Consider the following 23554-nt stretch of genomic DNA (forward strand, 5'->3'; position numbering starts at 1 on the left):
AACAAGCATCAAACTATACATATAACTGTCACTCTCTCTCTCTCTCTCTCTCTCTCTCACTTATCAGCTTGAATATGCTTTTTGGAACCTCAGCTTCCGACTGCCATGGCTAATTAACGTTTTAGATAGTTTTCTTCATTTTAACAATTATTAGAAAAATTGTATTTAAAAGTTTATTATCTTATTTACTTTTTCTTTATTTACTTAAATTATCCATGAAGACTTTTGTCTTTTTGTGTAAACTTATCTACGAGCCGCTTAATATTCCGAATGTGAATTATTACTAAAATTTCCAAGGTACACCTTAAGGACTTGAGGAATTAAGCACTGATTTGTATATTATTTTATAGGAAGGACAGCCGCATATGATTTCAGTGTTACTAGCATTTATTATTTTTTTTTTTTATTAAAAAAAAAATGTTTTTTTATTAGAAATTATATTTATGAATGAAAGTTACAAACGTTATGCTTAATCTCGCCACAAATTCTGTAGTCATCTATCTCTCTCTCTCTCTCTCTCTCTCTCTCTCTCTCTCTCTCTATCTATCAGATAATTGTTGTTAAATAATTATTCATATATACATATCATTGACTTGCAACTTGTTAAATTTATTAATATACATAAAGTAACCTGTAACCTAGGATCTAAATCCAGAGGATATTAGAAGTTGGACATTTCTTATATATTTATATGTATTTATATGGTTATTATAATTATTTAATTATAGATAATTATATCCGATTTGTCTTCCTCTAACGAAATCTTTTATTTGAATACTAATAAAACTTTATTAATTCGATAAAACTAAAAGCAGTAGTAAAACCCCGCTGTGGGATAATGACCTGACTCCTCGTCTTTGGATAAAGCCAATCAGATTCGCTTAAAAACTCTATTGGTCCAAGAAATATGGGCGGCGCTCCAACGTAAATCACAGAAACTTTAGGTGGCCAATGACAGTGCGAGAAACGCCCCCTCCCTTATTAATAATAAAATATGCAAAGTATGCAAGCTGTCTCGAAGGTAATTGGCCAGTCGTTTATTCCAGTCTCTCCTCCCACCAGAGCGAGTAAAGGACTAGTCAAGAAAAGAACACAGAAAACAGACTGTTTAAATAAAATTAGATTTATTAACATCCAGAGACAACTTCCAGATATCGTTTAGTGTTTCTAAAATAGCAGATCACTCATTAAAACTATTTCTACCAAAATGAAAAACAACTTATGGCATGATAATAAAATGTAAATCTTCAACCTGCAGTAGGGCTACAGGGCATTAAAATATCATGTCTTAAAATTTGATATTTTCGTTAGAAAAAGCTTAATAATATTGGAGTATAGTTAAGACAATACATGGATATAATGCTATTTTATTTCTTCAGTAACATAAAGTATGGTTTTTCATTGCCTATCAACATCTTTGGTTTCTCAACAAGAATTGATTTTTTTTTTTTTGGACAAAATATAATATTTGGATTGTAAAAGACCTGACAATAGGCCCATTTTTTACAGAAAAAGCCAATGTAACAATGCCAGATGTTGAAGTGGCTCCTATCTAAATTTTAAAGATCAGGACAAACGTACCCATAAAGTGAGATTTGTAGTCCATTAATAAGGTTGTAAAAATAAAAACCCACAAATAATACACCAAATGTTGAACACAACAACAATGTGTTACAATTGTAATCACAAATATTATAGTATTATAGTTTTAAATATAAATACAAAATTATTTTAAATGACACAATTCTCACACAACTGTGTTTTTTTTTCTAGCATCTAGTGCACATGCTGAAAATATTCAGTGCAAATCAGGTCTTTGTTACTGTGCACATTACTAAATTCAAGGAACTTCATGGATAGTGCCTATCAAACTTAAAAGTGTGTGGAAAATGAGCCTTTTTCTTAGTGATATGCACAGTATAACCTGTTTAATAAAGCATTAAAGTCTGAATGGCTTAACAATAAACACAGCTGAACCTACAGCTAGTACCAGAATTAATTAGCCTAGTGGGTTCTATTAAAAAATCAAGTTGAATGGCTGCAGTATTCCCCGAATCACTTCAGATCATTTACAGATCCGCTCACTGGTAAGGTAGATTATTTTAGTATTGACCACTTGATCTGTTCTTTTGCAGTCTGTAACACCTGTAAAAGTAAACAAACAAAAACAATCTTATTTTACTTTTACATACAGTGCCAATGTATTTGTTTGACAAAAATGTACATTAGTCAGTAAAGTTTTACTTTAATATTTTATATTATATTGATTCAGGAAAGCAGATAAAATATTTTTATTGTGGTGCATAAATAATACCAAGTTAAAGACTACAGTGAGAAACACGACTAATGACAGACCACATGAAAATAGGACAAATTAAAATAATCTGTCACGTGATATACAATGAAATGGGAATGGACTATTACTGTTCATTTCTGTAAAGCTGCTTTGAGACACTGTCTGTTGTGAAAAGCGCTATAGAAATAAACTTGACTTGATTTGACTATTTTCGCCACCAGGGGGCGGATGGAAACCTTCTTTAAATAACAGCATTGCGCCTGAGTAAATGACAACAGAACAGTTTTCTGTGTATGAGCACATTTAAATTATATACATCTATATAAATCGACTTTCACTTCAATATTAAAATATTCTGTGATTTAATATCTATGCTGAGATCAGAGCTCAATGACCACTCAAGAAACTCAAGTTTTGCTGAAAAACTGGAATAATTAAACTCTGCACATTGCAAGGAAAAAAACACACATTGATTCAAGACATTGTGCCACAGCCTACTGTGCCCAGGGCGAGATAAAGGAAAATATGCTTTGCACGGGTTGAAAGGGAAGATCTTGAGTGGCCTGCTATAGACCTCAACCCCACTGAACACCTTTGAAATGAAACGTAAGGCTAAATGCACCCAAGAGCTCCTCACTCTACACCAGAACCTGACATTACTGATGAACTTTTGGCTGAACAAGAAACAATTTCCACATGCACACTCTGAAATCTAGTGGAACATCTTTCCAGAAAAGAGGAGGTTAGTATAACGGCAAATAGTGACTAAACCGTTTAAGTTATATAGTGTGTGTATGTAGTGTGTTTTAGCATGAATACACTTACATTAGTTGTGATAGCCAGTTTCTCAGAGATATGCTGAATAAATTATGGTTTGAGAGCAAAGTTTGTATAGAAAGATGAACAAAAGACAACGTATTAGTGAAATGTGGCATGCAGCAGCACTGACTTAGTTAAAATCTTATTTATTTGTGAAGAGGAAGTGAGCTGCAATGTGTAAAGGACACCACACAATAAATGATTAGTTGGAAATTACGGTTAACAACTGATTTATCCTAAGACTGCACAAACATGGTCTGCTATGCATGTGATTCAGAAACATTCCACCACCAGCCATTCATTGTGTGATTTATTGTATGGATAAAGGTGTAAAAAAAAAGAGCTTATAAATGCGTGCATCTTTGCAATTGTCTCACCTGCGCCACACTGTGTTCTGAAAGAGGGTTGTCATCAGTCTGAAAGAGAAGACAAAACTGAGATACTGAGAGAGAAACTAGAGAATATTCATACACACAGTACACAGGCAACAAGCACAGGTCAAAATCATATATTAACATTTACAAATATTCCATGGCTTTCAGCAGGTAGTTAAATGGAATTGTGGGTAATAGGACCCTTTAAATTAACAGAACTTTTTAAAACTACAATTAAAAATAAGATTTTATTACAAATATGCTTTCAACAGCATAAAATATTAAACACGAAATATAAAGATTAATATGCTAATTGTTCTGTGTGTATAATGTCTAATTTCCTAAACACATTTATGAGAAAACACTACATTACATTACAAAGAGTTATTAAAATAAAGTAAACACCATGCCACACCAATGAACATGTATTATTGAGAAGTATTAGGCGCCAGCTGTTAATGACATATAAGCAATGTGACTGGGTCATGATAAGTTTACAAACACGTATAAATTAGTGCATCCTAGGGGTGTAACAATACATCGATGCATTGGAATGCAAAAAAAGATGTGACGATAAGCACCACGAAAATGTGCAACAACATCCTATTAATTATGCATGTAATGCAATTTCACTGTTTGAACACCAGAGGTCACTAAAGTACAGCCAACAGAGACAGATATATGCACACAAAGATCTTGTGATTCTGATATTCTTAATTACCAAAAAAAAAAATAATTATCTCAATTATTTAAACTATGTTTAGTGATTGATGGTATAATAGATCTACAACGGCCAACATGCTTTATACAGAGTATGGTTACACAACCACTTTATAAGATTAAAAGAGCTCCAGTACTTTCAATCACCAACACCCTGTACCTTTATCCTTTACAGCACTGAAAATCTGGCACTTTAGCAGACTTTGCAGCTTTATTGCCTCTACAGAGATCAATGTTTTGGACAGACATATTGTTTATTGAATCAGAATTTTTGAGAGAACTTTTACATGTAATGATTTTTTTTTTACAGCTCTGGTGAACCTGTGGTATATTTTGTTTATAAACCTGTTTGTGCCTATTTATATTTACTTTGTTTTATAGAAAATAATGCACATTAATTAGTGACCAGAGTGTATCGTTACACCCCTACTACAAGCTAGAACGTACACACTGCTGTGAAGTGTTGTTCCTTCTTCAGAAAGAGAACACACTTATCCACGCCATGCAGTTACCTGCCTATATTCTTTCTCTCTTCTCTCTCCCCATTCTGTTTTCTCCATTTCTCTTTTAACTTTGAGAAGGAGGTGGAGAGGAAAATGGTCTTTTCTGTTAAAAAGGCTGGCTCTTCTGTGCCTGGCCCTCCATGTTACCCGTGATGTAATCAAACATGACAAAGCCAAAAGCTTGCTCTGACAAACACTGGCAAGGTAGAAGAGTATACATATCAATATTTGAAACAGTGTGTGTGTGTGTGTGTGTGTGTGTGTGTGTGTGTGTGTGTGTGTGTGTGTACATAAAACATGTCAGGATCAGAGAACTATATATTATTATATATTATTATTATAGTGTGAAAGGCATGTAGCACAATCACTTTTTCACCAGTCTGCCACAGTGCCTTTAACAATAGTTAACCAAATAAGTACTAAACACTCCTCTTTGTTTACAAAAATAATAATTCACCAAACTAAAGCCTGCAGCAGAACCTTAAAATCATTTGTCTGCTTTTGCCATTAGGTCATGTACAGCCTGCAGCGGTCATGTTGACTTATGCTTGTTAAATGTGTTTGCTTTTTCTCACTGTGTTAGTGCTCTTACCCTGTAGTTGACCTTCTCGACTACCTGCTGCGGATCGCTCTCCAGTATAACCCTGTCAACCAGGACCAGCAAAGAATCAGAGGCCATTTTGAGAAAAGAACTTGCTCAATTACTGTGGGTTAATGATAATGTACCATGCATACCATAAACATATTACAAAAATATAACTTACAATACATTAAAACAGAAGTGTGTGTTTGGATATGTCACTGCATTAAGCATCTTCTTCTGATTGGTCATTTATTTGCACCAATGAATTTCACTAAATGCACAATTTACAACAACCCCAAAGTAACCTCAATCTGATTTCAGTCCGGGTGTTTATAGAACACATTTATTATACCCTACATTCACACAATGCAAACTACTTCCTTCTCTTTACTGAAAAGTATCATTTTTATTTAATACTCAAACAAAAAAATATTTCATGCAGCCCTAGTATTCAGTCCGTATTCATGTACTAAAGTAAAGTACTCACCCTCCATCAATGATCTCATCCACCACCAGAAAGGCACCATCCATATTATCTAGTAGACACCTTTTCTCCACATTTTTCCTACATGTGAAAACAGACATTTATTGAATACATTTACAGATCTTTTACTTTATTTTTACAATATTTAACAAGAAGGTGCGAGGGTCCAGATACCAGGGTTTTTTTTATCTGTTATCAAAAAACAATGAGGAGTCTACTGGTATTTGATTGTTAATATTATTTATTTTTTAGGATAATATTATATGCACTTTTTTAGCTTTTGGAAAAATTGTCATAAAAAATGTAAATGTATCTGAATATCCTGTTTATAAACTATTCAGCTGTCTATGACATAATGAACATTATGGTAATTATGAGCTGAGGGAGTCGATTCAGATTGTATACTTCACATTAATATTGTTCCACTTTTTTTGGATACAAAGCTAAATATAATTTTTGTTTTGTGGTCAATACTTAATCACACAGAATATCTAGCTAGATGTTGATAATAAATAATCATGAAACTGCTTAATTTTCTATGTAATCCTCACAGAGGAGACAAACTCATCCTCTATGTATCTGTTTGCCTGTAATACATGTCAAATATTTTCAAGTTGAAAGTGTTCAGAAAGTTCCAGACCGATAATTATTTTATTTGATGAGTATTTAGTAAAGTTGTAGTAAATAAAATGCTAGGAATTATATAAGCATCCAGTGGCAGACCATCAGGGCCAGCAAGGGCTTCATTTACTTTTTTTTTTTTTTTTTAATGTATTTTGTCCATTAATATAAATTAAATTATTACTAATATCCTACTCTCTTCATTTTATAGCATTTCTCTCTGGAGCACAGTGCACCACAGTGTCTGTATGAGCTGGAGTTTCTATCCAATCAGATTTGCAGAGGTCAAAGCAACCTATCTGCCATAAGGCCAGCACTAGGAGAACTGTGGGGATTTTATAAAATAAACTCTATGTTGCTTGAAGCTGTTGCTTTAACCAATCAAACTGTTATTTGTTTACTCCAAGGTCTGCTCACTGGCATCCAAATACGTCAGCATTTTCAAGTCTTTTGATTGGATGGTCAGAAAGCATTCTAGTCAGAGTTCACCAGCTAAATATATCTCTATATATAGCTGTTTTTTCATTTCACAATGGGTGACAGAGGATAAAATGTATTTTTATTAATAAATTAAGAAAATGATTTATTTTTATATACTAACCAGGACATTTACAAAACGTGCATTTCAAGAAACGCTGGACATCGTGAGGAAAGGTCAGGCAAAACAGTTTAAAACAGTTATTAGGCTTTTTCATGAACCATTTATACTTTTGTGTTTTCTGTAGAATTTGCACAAAAATCACTAAATTTACCATCATTTCAAATCCCCAGGAAAACCGTAATTCACTTAAAAAACGCAGAGAAAATCACGTCATTTTACGCGCTTAATATTGATGCTTCTGCTAGAGATGATGTATGCGGGTGGTGCAACTGTGGCTGCAGTGAAAAAATTATTTTTAAATTGTGTTCATTGGGTTTCTTGCTTTAGTAATGGCATAATAACGCTCTTTTATACTGCATTTCTGTAGTTTTAGTGTTTTTTAAACGCTGTTAAGAGGTGGATTGACTCAGGTAGGACACCACTAAAAGCGTAGGTGTGAAATGCATGGCCAGCCACTGTAAGCATTTAAATGTTCATCGATTTTCATAAAAAACAAATAGCTCCAAATACAAATAAGAGCTTGGAGGTTTTGGACCCAACTGTATACTTGAAGTGTATAGTGTCATAAGGGTGTACAAACCTCAAGATCTGATTGAGAGACTCAAACAGACAGTTTAATACTGCCATCAACATCAGCTGTAAAACATGGGAGAGGGATATGCAAGATTAGTTAGACCTGTGATAACTGATATATAAATCAAAATGAACACAGTGGTTTAATCTGAAGCTTTCCCCCCCAAAAAAATATTTTTACCCAGATCTATTATGATGAACATTTTATGGATAGTAAACAATTACATATTTATTACTTGTGTTGTATAGAAAGGCTCACCTCATTCTCCTGTGCACTTCCCACCACATAGAAGAACAGGTCTATGCTGCTCTTGTACACTATAGTCATGCCCTCCAGGAAGGCTATTTCATCTGAAAGGTCATAAGGAGGGAAGAAGCTCCAGCTGTTATTCAATAACACAGGAGACTGCATACACTCAAACACACACACTGACTTTGCCTGGGGACAAACATATAAAGGCTTCAAATATGATAAGTAAAAAACCAGAAACAGTGTCTATGATTCACTATTCAATTTCATTTCTTTTAGAAAAAAGAAGTAGTATACATGTGGGTCATGCATTATAACCATGACATAAGAGTTTAAAATAAAGGTGGAAACAAAAGAGTGGGAAAATATCCCACAGTATCACCCTATAGGCTGGAAGGGAACTTTCTATTGTGTGGGTGTTTCATTCATAACCCAGAGAGAAACAGTTGAGAGTGGAACTACTGTTGTCCCTGCCCTGTTGTTAGCTTGAAATGTGAGATACAGGTGTGAAAGAAACACTGTGTGATTTCTAATTACAATGAGACTTTGTTTCTAGATGCTGTAGATATTTGGAAATCATTTGAATAAATAAATCTGTCAAAATGTCAAACTGGTCAGGTGTATACAGAAAAGTGGGTATAAAATAAACAGTTTGACATTATAAAGGTTTTTATAAGAAACGTGCTGAATTTACTATCAGAATACTACATTTCCTTTGTCTCTTTCTGGGAAAAAAACTCAAACGTTTTATTTAGAACCATTCAAGAAACGTTAAAAAACATTCAAACAGTCTTGCCTTTATTGTTACTTCATCATACCTGAAGAAATATTTTATGAAGTTATGATATTAATTATTTAACTTGCAGTATAATTTCCACAACTAAAGTATTTAAATAGACATGTTGAACACAACCTATGAACAGCCTATTATTCTCACTATACCATTAGTCACTGATCACTATTTAGTTAATCGCTATATTTTTACATGATCTGGTAGTTTATACAGTCAGTATTACCTCATTTCACTCACACACATCCGCAAAGCCAAAAAGAAACCTGAAAAACCTACTGTCTGCTTTATGTGTTTTGTTGAATACATTCTTCTCAAAATTTTTCTGCTCCTTCATTGAGGGATACAGCTCTGTATCATAGTACTGAAAGCACACAACAATCTAATATAAATCACATTTTACACATACACTGCACCAAATAATACAAAAAAAAAAAAACCCTCACAATTATTACATAATAGTCATAATAATAGTCTTTAATGGTAATGTTGTTCATTGGGTGAAGTGTGCATGTGTGTGTGTGTGTGTGTGTGTGTGTGTGTGTGTGTGTGTGTGTGTGTGTATGATCGAGATTACGCCTTACAGCTGATATTCATTCTAGTTAAGGTGAGGCTTAAGGGTGTGTTTTTTTTTTTTTATCCTTCTTTTATTATGAATACGAATAAAATAATTAAAATGTTTAAATGCTGTGTTTCTTCAAACACAAAATAGGGACAGCTGTAAATAAATGACAATAAGCAAAAATGATGTCCAGTTTACCTTAGAAAGAAGTCGGTTTCCGTCATTGTCCAAGATGAAAACTGCCTTAACAGTGTACAATGAAGCGTCCTGCATATTAAAAAAAATAAAAAATTTGTATGATTTTCCACATTTTCTAAACTTAATATATACCAATTAATACAGACTTAAAAATATGAATACTACAAAGAAAATGAGTTTGGAGAAGCAAGCAGGTGGTCCAGGAAACTTTTGTCATCCATTTCGCAGAATCTCTTCAGACCAAAGTTCTGTTATGCACTGACTGCCACTGATTCAGAGTCGGAGTGTACCACAGAACTTGGGCCTGGAGGACTGATGTTGGAGAAGTGCTGAAAAACTGAAGTAGGATGTATATACCGTAAGAGCTTCAATAAATGCCATAAATAAAATACTTTCAGAAGTACATTTAAAAATGCATTAAAAAAAAGACACTCCATAGAAGGATACCTGTTTTTCCCAAATAGTTGCATGAACATTAGACAAAGCATTTGGAACTGTGTGCACTAACATGTTGGCTTGGCAAATGTTGGCAAGCTTAAAGAGCACAGTTTTAGCCTGTTTTGGAAGTGAGAGTGAAAAAAAAAATAAGAATAACCTTGATGGTGGTGCGTGGATATGGATCTATTTGCTAAACCAAAGTGTCAACTAGTGAGTGCAAAAGAATAAAGAATGAGCAATGAAAAAATCGCTTCTCAGCTCAGAAAAGCAGGGCTGAAGGGATCCACCTGTGGAATGAATTAGACTGCTGTACTGAGCCGCTGCATAACAGAAGACGTGGCACCCGCATCCCACCAGGCAGTGCGCACACGCAGGCAAACACACGCGCGCGCACGCACGCACACACAGCGCACACACAGCGCACACAACTTTAACTCCACACTGCTGCACACAACTTTAACTCCACACTGCTGCACACAACTTTATATTACTACAAGTCAACCCCAGCATTACACAATAAACTCAGCATTGCAACTCGATCACAATACTGATCGTGTGCAAATATACTGATTTGTCCTCAATGAAATTATTACAGACACTTTTTTTTTTTTTGCTCTGCCATATTGGAAGAAGTAACATCTGTTACAGTCCCCCTTTGCCTCTCCACGCATTTAGTATCACTTAGTATCACTAAGTGGTTCGCAAAGTATCACTGCATGGTTTATATTTTCCAAAGCACATACATGCGACTGATATAAACTCATGACATATCTAGCTGCGTCATGTAATACTCTACAGGTCTTTAAAATACTCATGTTAGCACTGCATGTTTACATTTACCGTAATGTTTGTTCTTGGGACTATCTATGCGAACAGTATCACTTAAGGGTTTGAGGAAACAAAACAATCTAATCAACAAGTGTGTCCTTTCAGGCCACCATAAATATTTCTGAATGAAAAGAGAGAATCACAGAAAGCCTACCAGAGCCGCGGAGTCCATGGCGGTATTTAGTGTTGACGTGGACAGCTTTGAGCTGTCACTACTGGAGCGCTCGTAAAAAAAACTCTGACTCATACGTGGGGCGGAGCAAAAACCATCATGCGCACTAAAAAACTACATAGTATTCGCTGATACGTACTACACGGCGTGGTTTGACGTTTATAGCGGAAGTGCGTCGAGTCAGTCAGCCGGAAGCGGTAAACTGGGTGCCAAGAGCCGCCATTTTGGATCTCGACTGCCTTTAGGATTGATTCTGTAGGACTCCTGCACAAGACACAGAATGGCGCCAGTTGCACTTTGATGGCGGAAACCCTACGCGAGGCCAAGGATGTCAGGAATCTCGTTGCTCACTTCTTGTGTATACTTTTTTTTTTAATGAATATTTAAATTATTCTCATAGTTGGGTGAACCCATGTAAAATTATTTAATAAAGATGACAACACTCCAACAATCTTTACATATCATATGACAAATTTTATATTACACTATTATCTGTATCTATTGACTATTACATGTTTACATTAAGTGGTAAGTGTACAGAAAAGAAAGACAAGAGATTCCACATTGACTGCAGGGCAGACAAACATCCATACATAGTAATATTATTAGGATTTTAACTAAATATAGTTTAGATACTTCTTCAATTAAAAAAAAAAGATAAAGCATAGCCTATACCTAATGCATCTAAAACAGCATTTTATTTAATACAAATTATTGTATAACCACTACTGTATGATCCCAAATGCCACAGAGATGTATCTTTCTCTGACTAAGAATGGACCTTCCCAACAACAGGAGTGAGATTTCCCCATCAAGAAGATATTAAAATGTTTGTAGACTGTGAAGCATTTGAAATATACAACATGCCGGAGGATCGGTTTGTCAATGAAGTCGATACACTGTAGATAGTGTTCATTCATTTTGGACAGGGTACTGGGACTGGGCAGATGGTTTCACCAATGTATTCCTTTCCTATTTGGTCTCTAAGACAGGTGTATTGATGTCTTCCCTGATGTGTAAACACTCTTGTCTGCCAGAGCCTCTGGTACAACCTTATGCAAGAACTTTTTGTACATCCTTGCATAACTATGTTAATTCTAAGGTGAAAAATTTGTCTCCCAACTGGTATGCATCTTTTTGACTGCATCTGATTACAAAAAATACCTTAGTAATTGCTAGAGAGCAGCAAGGGAAAGTCATACGTGGCAGCCCTTGCTCAAATCACAACGGTGGATAACTTCTCTATGGGGGCTCACAGGATTTTTTCCAACCTCCCAAAAAGAAGCAAGGCACCTACGATTTCACCACGGCTCTAAATAGTAAGCCCCTTTGGGCCTCTCCTTATTAGCATATGCGTGTCAATCTAAAGTTCTCTAAATGAGTTTTTACTAATTATCACTCTAGTATGATGTTCAGCATGCATTCACTGGAGATGGCTCAGCCAGTCCTTGTGGCTGAACTCAGGTTTCTTAATGAAGTGCTAATTATAATATATTACCCATTTCTGTAAATAAATCAATTGGCTTTGCCGCATTTCATAATGGAGACCATAACATGCCACTGTACAAGGGGTGCCTACTCCTGTTATTTTGATGGTGGACTCTCCAAGAATCTTCACTGCAGCTTCTAAGGGATCTGGAAGAATAAATCTTATCCTAACAACGGAAGGAGTGAGCATGGAAAACATCACTGAACACTTTTTTAGTTTGTCCAGAGACTGTCAGTTCCATATGGTAATTTAAACCCACAGAAGTGGTGAAATACAGCACTAGTTACATGTGCTTACACATCAGTAGGAGAACTGGGTTTGTTCCTGGCTCACAGTGTTTCTGGGAGAGGCTCCAGATCCACCACAGTCCTGATCATTATATATAGCTACTAAAAGTGAGTCTAAAACGCACTTGATTTTCTTGGTCAATGCAGTCTAATGAAAAGTGTATCATTCTCAATAGCCTGCTTCAACAAAAAGTTTTTATCAAAGTCAACATGCTGCATATGTAAACAGTTAGTTAAGGTAAAGCAGGGTTAAAATGGTCAGCTGTCACCGGTGTAAACAGCAATAAGGCATGCCAGGACGACTAACTGTCACGGGTTGTTATTGCATAATATTCAGAGATTATCATTTAGTCATCTAAATGTAGTTAAACGTGGGTGGAGTACCAATCGGACAAGATTTTCTTCTCTTTTCTTTTCCAAAAAAATCCGAACGATGCCTGTTTGTTTCCGGGTTGTCTAAAGCAAATTTAACATTGGCTTATCCAACAGGAAGGGGAAAAAAGATTGTTGTGTTATGGCGTGGAGCTGGGAGGGATGATTACTGAGCAGCCACTCAGCACATAAATACACACCCCCTGTTACAGAGCGCAACACTGAAGCCAGGTCGCCGGTAGGAAGAAGAAAAATCTGCCTTCTAACTACTAATAGCTGAAACTCCGTCTGCCGAGGTAAGAACAGATTTGTTTCTCGTATGGATCATGGTTATTATTATAGTTTTCAGAGTTTAAGAATATATCTGATATAACTATAATGGGGGGGTACACCTAATGCAAACTGGAAAATGGAAAAGCTTCCAATTTGTTTTAAAATATTTTACTAACGCGTTTCAGTGAGCGAGATTTTTTTGCAGATAATGAAGAGATTGTAGTTTACCGTCATTAAATACGAATCTATTAAATCATTGTTGAAACCAAGATGCGCTTTTAGTTATTAGTGTAAAAACTCATTCAGATTGAAAATATTGCTGTATAGACACCACACAGACTTCCTAGATCGGTTAGGCGCAACATGTTGCAAGTGTTTTCCTCATCTCAAATGAACCCTTGTCACGTTCCTTGGTTACGAAAGGAAAGTTTGTGTTGAGTAACTCCAGCGCCACACCAAGCACAAACTGCCGGCTTTATTTCCCGGGAAGCGTTCAGGTTACGTCACACTCTGAATCTCAACCGCCGTTGGAGACAAACAAAGAAGAGGTGAACGGGGCACGGCAAGGAGTCTTAATAACCCATTTCTCCAGCCTCAGTATGGTATCATCGTGCACAAGTTCACACCCACTGCTTTTAATCAATCCAGACTTTCTGGCAGTTTGTAGACACACCACGAGATGGATGCAGTCCCATAAGGAAATGTAACGACCATATATGGAGCTCCTATAATATCCTATTTGCATATAGAGTTTAAAGGAGTTATACGAGATGGCATTGCCACTTCATGGCTATTTGATCCCAAGATCAGGGAACCTTCTGTCAGCAATGTTCATGTTTTCCCTCTGTACATGTGTTCACTCAATGTTCCTTCTACCTCCTAAAAGCATGTCACTATGTAGATTGGTGACTTTACATTCACCCTGGGTATGAATGAGTGTGTGAATGGGTTGGTGCCTATTGTACCAAAAGGGACTGGCATCCATTTCCGGGTGCATCCCATCCTGCTTCATGCCCAGTGTTTTTGGGCTGGGCTCCAGATAATCTAAACTGCTAAATCTACGGGTTAAAGTGACTAATGAAAAGGAATGAGACAAACAGCATCTTTATCCAGGATAAAAATCCATACATGTATATTCCCCAAAATCATTTTAACATGTCCAAATACTGAATGAATATTATGTGCTGATGATTGGGGAAAATCTAAGCTGTCTGAGTTCATTGTCAAAGCAGCACACACGAAAAAGAAGCACATTTCCTATCAACTCAACATGTTATCTTAATCATAATATCATCTTTCATTTTAGGACTTTCTAAGACACTCCACTTTCCCAAGAACTGGTTTGCTTTTTGAAATCACCCCGACATCCACCATACTGTTAAAAAAACAAAACAAAACAAAAAAAGACCCTCCCACTGTGTCTTTTTGAAGGACCATGCAACCCCTGAAGAAGTACTTCACTGAAGGTCTAATTCAGGTGGCCATTGTTCTTAGTCTTGCTGGGATGCATGTAGATGTAGATCCTTACCTTCATCCTCCGCATAACCTCAACATCCAAAGCCCAGATCTGACTCAGACCCAGTCCAGCATTCTTCAAAACTCTCCAGAAGGATATGGTCTCCAAATGAAGAGCCTAGATGTGGAGGCCTCTGTACCTATTTCTAGGCTATTGTACTGGATACGCTCTCTTCAGCAAGTGCACGTTCCAACAGCACAGCTTGTAGCCTGGCTAGTCCACAGTGAGACGGACAACAATGGGATGACTATGCCTAGCCTAACTGGTTCCTGGGATGGTAATGATGAGCTGGTGGACATTGAGGACTCAACAAGTTTGACCATGAGGATGGGAGGTGAAGGGATTGGAGAATTCGATTCGAATAATCCTGCTATGGATGATGGGAGTTTGGGGGTGGCAACCACATTCTCAAGAAATCAAATGGATTATGAAGACATTAAAGAGGTAAGTGCATTTTGTAGAGTGATGATTACGAATAATTTAAGACTCAAAAGCAACAATAAACTTAAACTTTCTTTCGGCTTCTCCCATTAGGGGTCGCCACAGCGGATCATCCGTATTCATGATCCGCATGTTCGATTTGGAATGTGTTTTTACGCAGGATGTTCTTCCTAACGCACCCCTCCCCAACAATACACGTCAGTAATTTTGCTCTACATGCCTGGATTAACAGAGAGTTTTATAATTGTTCAGTGAACGTGATGTTCCAAAACAAAGCTAGCTAGTTTGAGGTCACTTAAAATTGTTCATTTAATGTACTTTTTTTCTTTTTGCTGACTGTTTAAATGTCATGCACTCCACAAAAATCTGACATAAAAGAAAAGAACAGGCGAACACTGGCTTCTTCTGATCTGCAACTGTAACTGACTTATTGAGCAATACACAATGAAAACATGAATATTTATTACAGTCAGACAGTGTCATAGACAAAATGCATTCAATGCTGGCATGAACTCCTCAGTGTAGGTCAAATATTTCCCTGTTACACAACAGCTGGATTCAGATATTGTGCTTTGGCTAGCAAATGTATCATGTATTTCATTAGCATGTATTTTATTACTCTATTTAAGATCTTTTACATGCATTTCTTTGGGCTTTTTTTGACAGATTTCTTTGAAATATAGTAATCTAATTTCATGAATATTTAGCCACAGTTCTAATACATTAATATGTATAAGACAGACAGTGTCACACTAGGTCATAGACAGTAATTCTGTGTCTAGGCTGAAGGGACTTAAATCACTGCCCATGTTGCAGAATGTGTTTGGTTTTATGCCCAAATTACTTGCTGTCAGGGACTTCACAATTTTACTTTCACTCCCTTTTCATTCAGAGAGCTTGGGGAATTTTGCTTTTGTTTATCTTTCACTTTCACTTAAAAAATACATCCCTACACATAGTTATATATGCAACAGCAGCCAGTTTTGGCTCAAACTGCCCACCCTATACAAGGCAAAAACTACATACAGGTTAGTGTCACTCACTTGTAATAAAACAACCAATATGCATTTGAGAGGGGAAAAAAACAACTAAAGTTTTCATTCTCTTACAAATTTTCAGGCATATGAATTTATGCTAAGAATCCTTCGATTGTCAAATCTATACAGTTATCAGTCTAGGTCAGATAGACTTGCCTGGACATGACCCAACAATCTATTTTTGGAATAAGAAACATGCTTGTTGACCTTGTACAGAAACAGTTGTTGATGAGTCCAACAAGCCTTTTATGCCATTCTTTTTAACACTAACCTTGCAGCTTATAAAAACAAAAAAACAAATCAGACTTTTGCACTCAGTAACTTTTGTTGTATATGACTGTAGCACAGTCCTGACCACTGGAACTAACAAAATAGACATAGACTCCACAATAGCAGAACAGCTGAGTAGGTTTTATTTGAGACTTTTGCTACCCCCTCCTCTTTCCATCCGAAATTCCCCTCACTGTCTGACTACAAGGCTTTAAAAAGGGTTCTTTGGTTTACGATACAGGCTAGTTGTGACCTGTACCCTGAAGTATGGATTCAGTTTGGCATCAGAGCTTGTGTTTGTTTGCAACACAGCTTGTCTGACCCCAGGCTAAGATGTTTTGTAACCTAAGGAGGCATCACTTGGACCAGCTTGTTTACCAGCTGATGATTAAGTAACTCTGAAGCTTCAGTATATTTGAATCCTCAAGACATGCAAACACAGCAAAGACATTGCTACAAGAAACTGAATGATATTTATTTTAGTATTTATAAATGTTCGGTCCAGACCAAGAAGATAACAGGTGTTCTCTTACTTCTGGTGTACTGGCTTGCAGATTCACAGGGTTAATCCATAGTGAGAAGGGGGTTTTCAAATCTAATTATATTATCCCAATGACACAGACATGCTGTTGCTTTCACTGTGTCCCAGCCAGAAAGGTTAAGTTTATTTATAGACAACAGCTACCTTTTAAAACATGTCCCAAAACCTATGGGTAAATGTATAAAAATGATTGCTTGATTAACTAAATTTGCTAACAATCTATATATACTGTAGATATATATAATATACAGTATCTAACAAAAGTGAGTACACCCCTCATATTTCAGCAACCATTTTAGTACATCTTCTCAAGGGACATTAAAATAGCAATGAAACTTGGATATATATTTTAGTGTACACAATGTGCATTTGAATAGCAGTAAAGATTTAATGTTCTCTGAAAATAAATGAGCATATACGATACAATATGTCAATTACACAATATTGTATTGTATAGGTTCAATCCAATCCCCAATATCTGAAAAAAGTATGTCCAAACAATAAATAATGTCATTATATGTGGTGTGTGCTGTTGGTGGGATTTTCAGGACCATACAATTAATATGCAGACATTAATAAAATACTCTGTTACTCTTAGCGCACCAATCTATTAATAGAATGACAATCAGTTAAACACTAATTGATATCTAATAAATGATCATCGGCCCAAAACCTTTTCAACGACTTCAAAAGAATCGTGCGAATAAGGCCACTGGGGCTGTGGCCAGTCAAGAGTTTTTCCCATCATTTATTCCTCTCAAAATGTTCTGCTCGGTGTTGAACTAACGCTGAACTGTATGTTTGTGCTAAGTAGATACCACTAAATAATAATAGCGGTTCTAGCTTGAATGACACCCTGGGTGAACTACTCCATGACCCAATGTCTCCCCATTGATTAGTTTTAGCTTTGAAAAGCTCCTCTCTTCTTTAGCTTCCGTCCGTTTAGAACCTGAATAGGGTTCAGCTCTCCTTACTGACGTGATGTCACCTGACCAATATGCCTCTCCTTTGAGTGTATGAGTAAGGGAACTTCTCCAGGCGGTGGGTGCACAGTCGCTGGTCCTGACCAGGTTTATTGACCGTGACATGAAATGATTGACGCGACTGTGACCATTTTGTCGCCTAAATCCGCCAAAATGTGGATGAGTAAAAAGTACGATATTTGACTTTAAAATGTAGTAAAGTTTAAGTCTCCCCAAATGGAAATACTTGAGTAAAGGTACGGGGAAAAAATGACATAAGTACAATAACGAATTACATTTACTTTGTTACTGTACACCACTGATTGTCATAATGAAACTATATATTTTCAAATATATATTTTATAAAAGTGCAATTATAAATTTTAATGTTACAACATACATCGGTACTTTATCTTACACTCTGTGTGCATAGACAAAGATTGCCAAGGTAGGAAGTATGACTTCATTCTGACTACTGTAGGATATATAGGACATGTAGAATACTTCTGATATACTGGTAATAATCTGATCCACAACCCCTATAAAGCTATTTATCTGAGCATGAGGATGCATTGTTAAACTTTAAAATCTTGTGTCTGCAGGAAGCAGAGGAATTTCCACTATGGCAGCAAGAATTACACCAAAATGTTCACCAGGATCAGCTACTTCAAGGACAAAATCACTACATCAGTCTGCTTGATGAAGATGATGAGGATGAATTGATGGTGGACAGGTGGCACCATGCAAACCCGTTTCATTACCCAGCGACCAGTGTGCGGGGGAATGTACAGGTATTGGAAGAATTTAAATATTTTGTAATATGAACAATAATAAACATCACATAAAAAAAAAAAAAAAATATATATATATATATATATATATTATACATACATACATACATACATACACATGATTTCTTGTAAAAGCAATGAAACACTGGCTGTGCTTAAAACAAATATTTTTCTGTAGACATGATTTGCTTCCTATTTGTATGCATTATTACTATGCACATGAATTAGAGCAAACTTAGAGTAACTCCTGTTGTTCAAATTTGAATTTATAAATGGATGGGTTTAAAGAACAGCTACATTTTGAATGCACTGTAAAATTGTACTTATTTATAATGTTTCATTCTTTCATTTCCGTGCTTTAATGTGGTGTTTTTGGCTCTTGCTATAATTACAGCTTGTGACTTTGGCAGCAAGGTTAAATGATCTGGTGTTAACAAGCAGGAAGTCATTTGAAACTCATTTGAGGGCACCTGTTGTATGCTTTACAGCAAGGCTAAAGTTATTTGAGTGACAGAGAGAGATACAGAGAGGGGGAGAGAGAACAATAATCATTTATTTACAGCATATGTACAGAACACAATCAGACATTTGAAAGGTTTTTGAGAAATCTTTTAGGGACACTATTTTCAGTCTGACATATCTAACTATTTGAAAGAAATGGTCAGCTGCTATCTTTTCTCTTTTAGTTTGCATTTGAATAATATTGGTAGGGATTCAAATAAGTTGCTGAAACTCATTTCAACATCTGTCTGACTGATTTGTTTATGCACTTCAATTTTCCATTTATGATGCCTTACTGCATTCCAGAAAAGCATGTACACATAACCTAACTGGCATTAAAAAAAAAAACCCTCCTCCTGTTATTTTCTACCAGTTTACAGGTTTGCAGGAGGATACCTTGTTGTCCACAGAGGAAGGTCTGCAATTAATGGAGGCTACTTTCCCTCTTGGACAAGATCAATATGTAAGTTGCCCAGATAGATTTATTGACACAAACGCTTTCAAATATTTGAACAATTCCAACAGATCATCTGTAGAACTTTCAGTCTTTTGTAATCAACTGTCATCCAGATTCCTTACATATTCTGAGTTATCATATGCATCAGTGTTTCCAATTGTGCATTTCTCAGTTGGCAGATCTTGATCCCGTGAGAGCTGATGAAAACCTAATGCAACGTCACGTGCCTCTTTTCTCACCTCTGTTGCCTCAATATGAGCCCTTGCTGGACCTAGAACAGCAATGGCATGATGTTTTGGCAGTCTTGGAACCACAGGTAACCACACCACCATTTCCTTGTTTGTTAATAATCTAGTGTTTCCTCATGTTAAAAATGTTTTTCATGCTTTCAGCATCAGGGGAAGTTTGGTTATGAAAAAGCACAAAATAAACTAGCAGGTTTAAATAACTTAGAATAAAAATACTACTTCTGCATGTGTGTTTCTCTAATTTCCTTCTAGTATTTAAAGACATGCCATTGGGTGGACTGGCTGAAGTAATTACTGAAGATGATCAATATGTAAAAATAAAGATCTTAGCAACTTAAACAAAAGCCTATAAGGATAACTATAACTTAGTATTTGCTACAGTTCTTCAATTGAGTCAGCACCCAGTGCTACATTAGACCTCTTTAGAACTCCACTTTAGAAATAAAATGAACTGTACTTTATTTTTATGCACCACTATTCTCTTTGCAGGACATAAATGCTGAAGACTTCTTGGACAGTTCTCACCTCAATGATGCAGGAAGAGCAAGAGAAAGTCTTCCTCAGTTTCCAAGCAACACAACAATTGGACAAGACCATTCACTTTCTGATCAGAATAACATCTCTTTGAATGTTTCCAACTCCTCTAATGTAAATTTGAGTTCCATTGACTCAGACATCATAGACTTTCTTCTTTCTCCTACACCAGAAAGTACAAATGTCAGTATACCTGGCTTCTCTATGGAGGAACCGAGCCCGTTGAGTTTTTTTGGTCCACTATTGAAAGAACCCATGCTTGATGAGAATGCCTTGTTGGATCTAGCTCTGGGGAACAGCTCGGGACAATCGGAGGTTTTCCAAAATGAGGACCAAACAGATTCTGACTCTGGTCTTTCCTTAAACTACAGTCAAAGTCCTGTTTCCCCAAGTAGATCTGAATCCTCATGTTGCTCATCATCATCCAGCTCATCCAGTTCATCGATATACTCGATTCCTGAGGAGGGTGCTGTAGGCTACACTCGCATCAAAGATGAGCAGACGGATGAGGAAGGCGCTGTTGGAGGTTACACCACAGAACAAGGCAAAATGTGGTATACAAATTACCTGCAATTCCAATATTCACCCTGGCTTGAGCATATAGTCCATGATCACACCTACAACCAGCCCCAATATACCAGTCAAAGAAAGCCTCCAAAAGAAGACTCAGAGGAGGTGCTGGAATATAAATTCCAAGAAGGTCTATGTAACAGGGATGAGAAGCGAGCACGTGCCATGAGGATTCCATTTTCAACTGATCATATTATTAACTTACCTGCTGAAGAGTTCAACGATCTTCTCGCCAAGCACCGCTTAAGTGAGGCTCAACTCGCACTTATTAGAGACATTCGACGTAGGGGCAAGAACAAGGTCGCTGCGCAAAACTGTCGTCGCAGGAAGCTGGATGTCTTGGAGGATTTGGAGTGTAGCGTTAATGGCCTACGGCGTCATCGTGCAAGGCTTCTCCGGGAGAAATCGGAAGTCCTGCACTCAGTTAGAGAGATGAAACAACACCTTAATGACCTCTATCAGGAGGTGAGGAGTAGACTCAGGGATGTGGAAAGGATTCCCTGCCCAGTTATGGACTTTACACTGCAACCAGGCAAAGACAGTCATGCTTCGAAATCCAGACGGAAGTCTGGCAAGAAGCAGAAAGACAAGGAGTGAGAATAAGATGGAATACATTTATGCTGTTTTTGTGCCTGCAAGCCAGACTTTTCTAGATTCAATGGACAGGTCATGACTGAATTTACCTACCATTCTTTTTGCAGCGGAGTTGACTTCTGCTGTAATTTAGTGGCAAAAAATACACAAAGCTGTGGTTACGTGAAGTAATTTGATAAAGAGGTGCAGCTTGTGATAAGGAAGAAAACATTCACTGTGACAGGAAATCAATGTTTGTAATTGACAACAAACATGAAATCCATGAAAATGGAGAAATTACTGCTCGTAACACTGGATTCATCCTAAAATTGACGGGTCTTAGCAACGAGTTTTTTTTGTTTTTTTTAAACAATGGAGAAAATTATAAACCATCTTAACATTTTAATAATTTATTATTAAAATTATTTACTTATTTATTTGCCCATTAGCACTGCCCCTTTAATTCAGTAACTGTAACCCAAATCTTGAAAAAACAAAGAAGTTACTATACACATCTGAATAGTAGTGCTCATGAAATAAATGTTTAAATTCATTTTGCAGCTAAAGGGGTCCCTGCCTGCAAACTGTTTAAAAACCCTATTGTATTAAAAGGTTTCTGGGTTGGGAGAACAGGAATGGAACTGTAAGGTGCAAGTCAAAACATTTGGAATAAACAAGTAAAGATTCTTGGATCCCAGATTTAAGGCTGTGTCCATCATCGTTTTCTTCCTCTGAAACCAATATTCATCTATACCTTAACACAACATTAAGCAATACTGTTAGTGTTTAACTGGATCAAAGTCTCAAACTATGAAACACTTATGGATTGTAAACACCTTAATGTTAATCAGGTTTAAGGTATAACTCATGTATTATTCAAATGGTTATCTGTAGAACAATATGATTCAACACAGTCACTGGTTGGGCACACTGCTTTTTGTTTTCGATCTTTCCCTGGTGTATTGTACTTTAACGGTGCATTGATACGAGTTTTGCTTAGACCTTGTGATGTTTTCCTGGTTTTTTGTTTTGTCTTTTTGTGTTTGACAAGCCGGACTTGTTTTCTATGTTTGATTAAAGATATCAGAAACTGTCTGTCTAGTGGCTCTGCTTCAGCTCTTTAAAACACAGTCAAATGTACACATTGTATGAAGACCACAAAACATGAAACTGTAAAATGACCTCTTAAAGAGAGACACAGCACTCATTAAAAAAAAAAAAAAAAAGGATTTATTTATATATATTAAAAAAAAAAAAAAAAAAAAGCAAGCTTGTTTTAGACATTTAGTAAAGATGTAAAAGAGGGAAAATACAGATGAATTTACAAAAACATTGACAAGTAACCAAGTGAAAAAACACAAAAGGAGCTTTGTAAAAGTAAAGGGGAAAAAATACTTCAATAAACACTACTATCAAATTTGCAACCTACTCACTAACTGAACAAGAATGTTTAGCATTTCTAACTAATGGGATGCAATTCTGAGTTGTTTCCCCCTGAAATATTAAACCATTTTTAAAAGAACTTTAAACACATTTTTTTTTTTTTTTAAAGCTAAGGTCACCATTAGCCTGATCAACTTGAATCTTGGATATTGATCTAGTTAGATCTGTTTGACTGTTTTATCAACCAGTACATTGCATTCCATTACACTCCCAGATCACCTGCTGCTTTTTATACAAATATAAACCATCCCATGGCTTCCATCTATTGAATTGTAAAATAGCCAGGTGCAAAATCTCTAACCAGTAAACAAACAACAACAAAAAAGGGATGTGATTTTGACAATTAAGAAAATCCACTTTATTCACAGATCCCCAACAGCTAACCATGAAGTATGCAGATGAAGAAACAGAACAGTTAAAAAATACATTTTAAAACC

At 36.2% G+C, this 23554-nt stretch overlaps 2 protein-coding genes across 4 annotated transcripts; one reads left to right on the forward strand and one right to left on the reverse strand.

The window, feature by feature from the left end:
• Positions 1–1107: 1107 nt before the first annotated feature.
• Positions 1108–10946, reverse strand: copz2 (COPI coat complex subunit zeta 2). 3 transcript variants are annotated; one of them, XR_006927759.1, is made up of 10 exons: positions 10795–10946; positions 9375–9443; positions 8894–8978; positions 7834–7925; positions 7582–7637; positions 5783–5860; positions 5305–5356; positions 4722–4908; positions 3493–3531; positions 1108–2145 (listed from the first exon to the last, which is right to left on the reverse strand). XR_006927759.1 is itself a non-coding variant. In XM_046865445.1 (10 exons), the coding sequence occupies exons 1-10, from the start codon at positions 10885–10887 to the stop codon at positions 2098–2100; spliced, it is 645 nt and encodes a 214-aa protein (XP_046721401.1). In that variant the 5' UTR covers positions 10888–10945; the 3' UTR covers positions 1108–2097. The 3 variants fall into 3 exon arrangements, 2 of the variants coding, with proteins under 2 accessions (XP_046721401.1, XP_046721402.1); XM_046865445.1 differs by lacking the exon at positions 4722–4908 and adding an exon at positions 3122–3154 and having other exon boundaries at positions 10795–10945; XM_046865446.1 differs by lacking the exon at positions 4722–4908 and having other exon boundaries at positions 10795–10945.
• A 2065-nt stretch (positions 10947–13011) lies between these two features.
• nfe2l1a (nfe2 like bZIP transcription factor 1a) lies at positions 13012–22769 on the forward strand. The gene is made up of 6 exons (XM_046865441.1): positions 13012–13256; positions 14540–15193; positions 18603–18791; positions 19666–19755; positions 19922–20065; positions 20487–22769. The coding sequence occupies exons 2-6, from the start codon at positions 14669–14671 to the stop codon at positions 21696–21698; spliced, it is 2160 nt and encodes a 719-aa protein (XP_046721397.1). The 5' UTR covers positions 13012–13256; positions 14540–14668; the 3' UTR covers positions 21699–22769.
• The last annotated feature ends 785 nt before the right edge of the window (positions 22770–23554 follow it).

The sequence above is a fragment of the Silurus meridionalis genome, chromosome 14, assembly GCF_014805685.1.
Source record: "Silurus meridionalis isolate SWU-2019-XX chromosome 14, ASM1480568v1, whole genome shotgun sequence".
Classification (NCBI taxonomy): domain Eukaryota; kingdom Metazoa; phylum Chordata; class Actinopteri; order Siluriformes; family Siluridae; genus Silurus; species Silurus meridionalis.

What these genes read in the sequence shown, in the direction of transcription:
- copz2 (XM_046865445.1), bottom strand. Translation starts at nt 10,887, where the DNA reads ATGAGTCAGAGTTTTTTTTACGAGCGCTCCAGTAGTGACAGCTCAAAG. An exon ending in CAGAACACAGTGTGGCGCAG is followed by an intron (nt 3,155 to 3,492) that starts GTGAGACAATTG and finishes TAATTTATTCAG; the next exon opens with CATATCTCTGAGAAACTGGC. An exon ending in AACTGGCTATCACAACTAAT is followed by an intron (nt 2,146 to 3,121) that starts GTAAGTGTATTC and finishes TTACTTTTACAG; the next exon opens with GTGTTACAGACTGCAAAAGA.
- nfe2l1a (XM_046865441.1), top strand. Translation starts at nt 14,669, where the DNA reads ATGCAACCCCTGAAGAAGTACTTCACTGAAGGTCTAATTCAGGTGGCC. An exon ending in GTGTGCGGGGGAATGTACAG is followed by an intron (nt 18,792 to 19,665) that starts GTATTGGAAGAA and finishes ATTTTCTACCAG; the next exon opens with TTTACAGGTTTGCAGGAGGA. An exon ending in CTCTTGGACAAGATCAATAT is followed by an intron (nt 19,756 to 19,921) that starts GTAAGTTGCCCA and finishes TGCATTTCTCAG; the next exon opens with TTGGCAGATCTTGATCCCGT.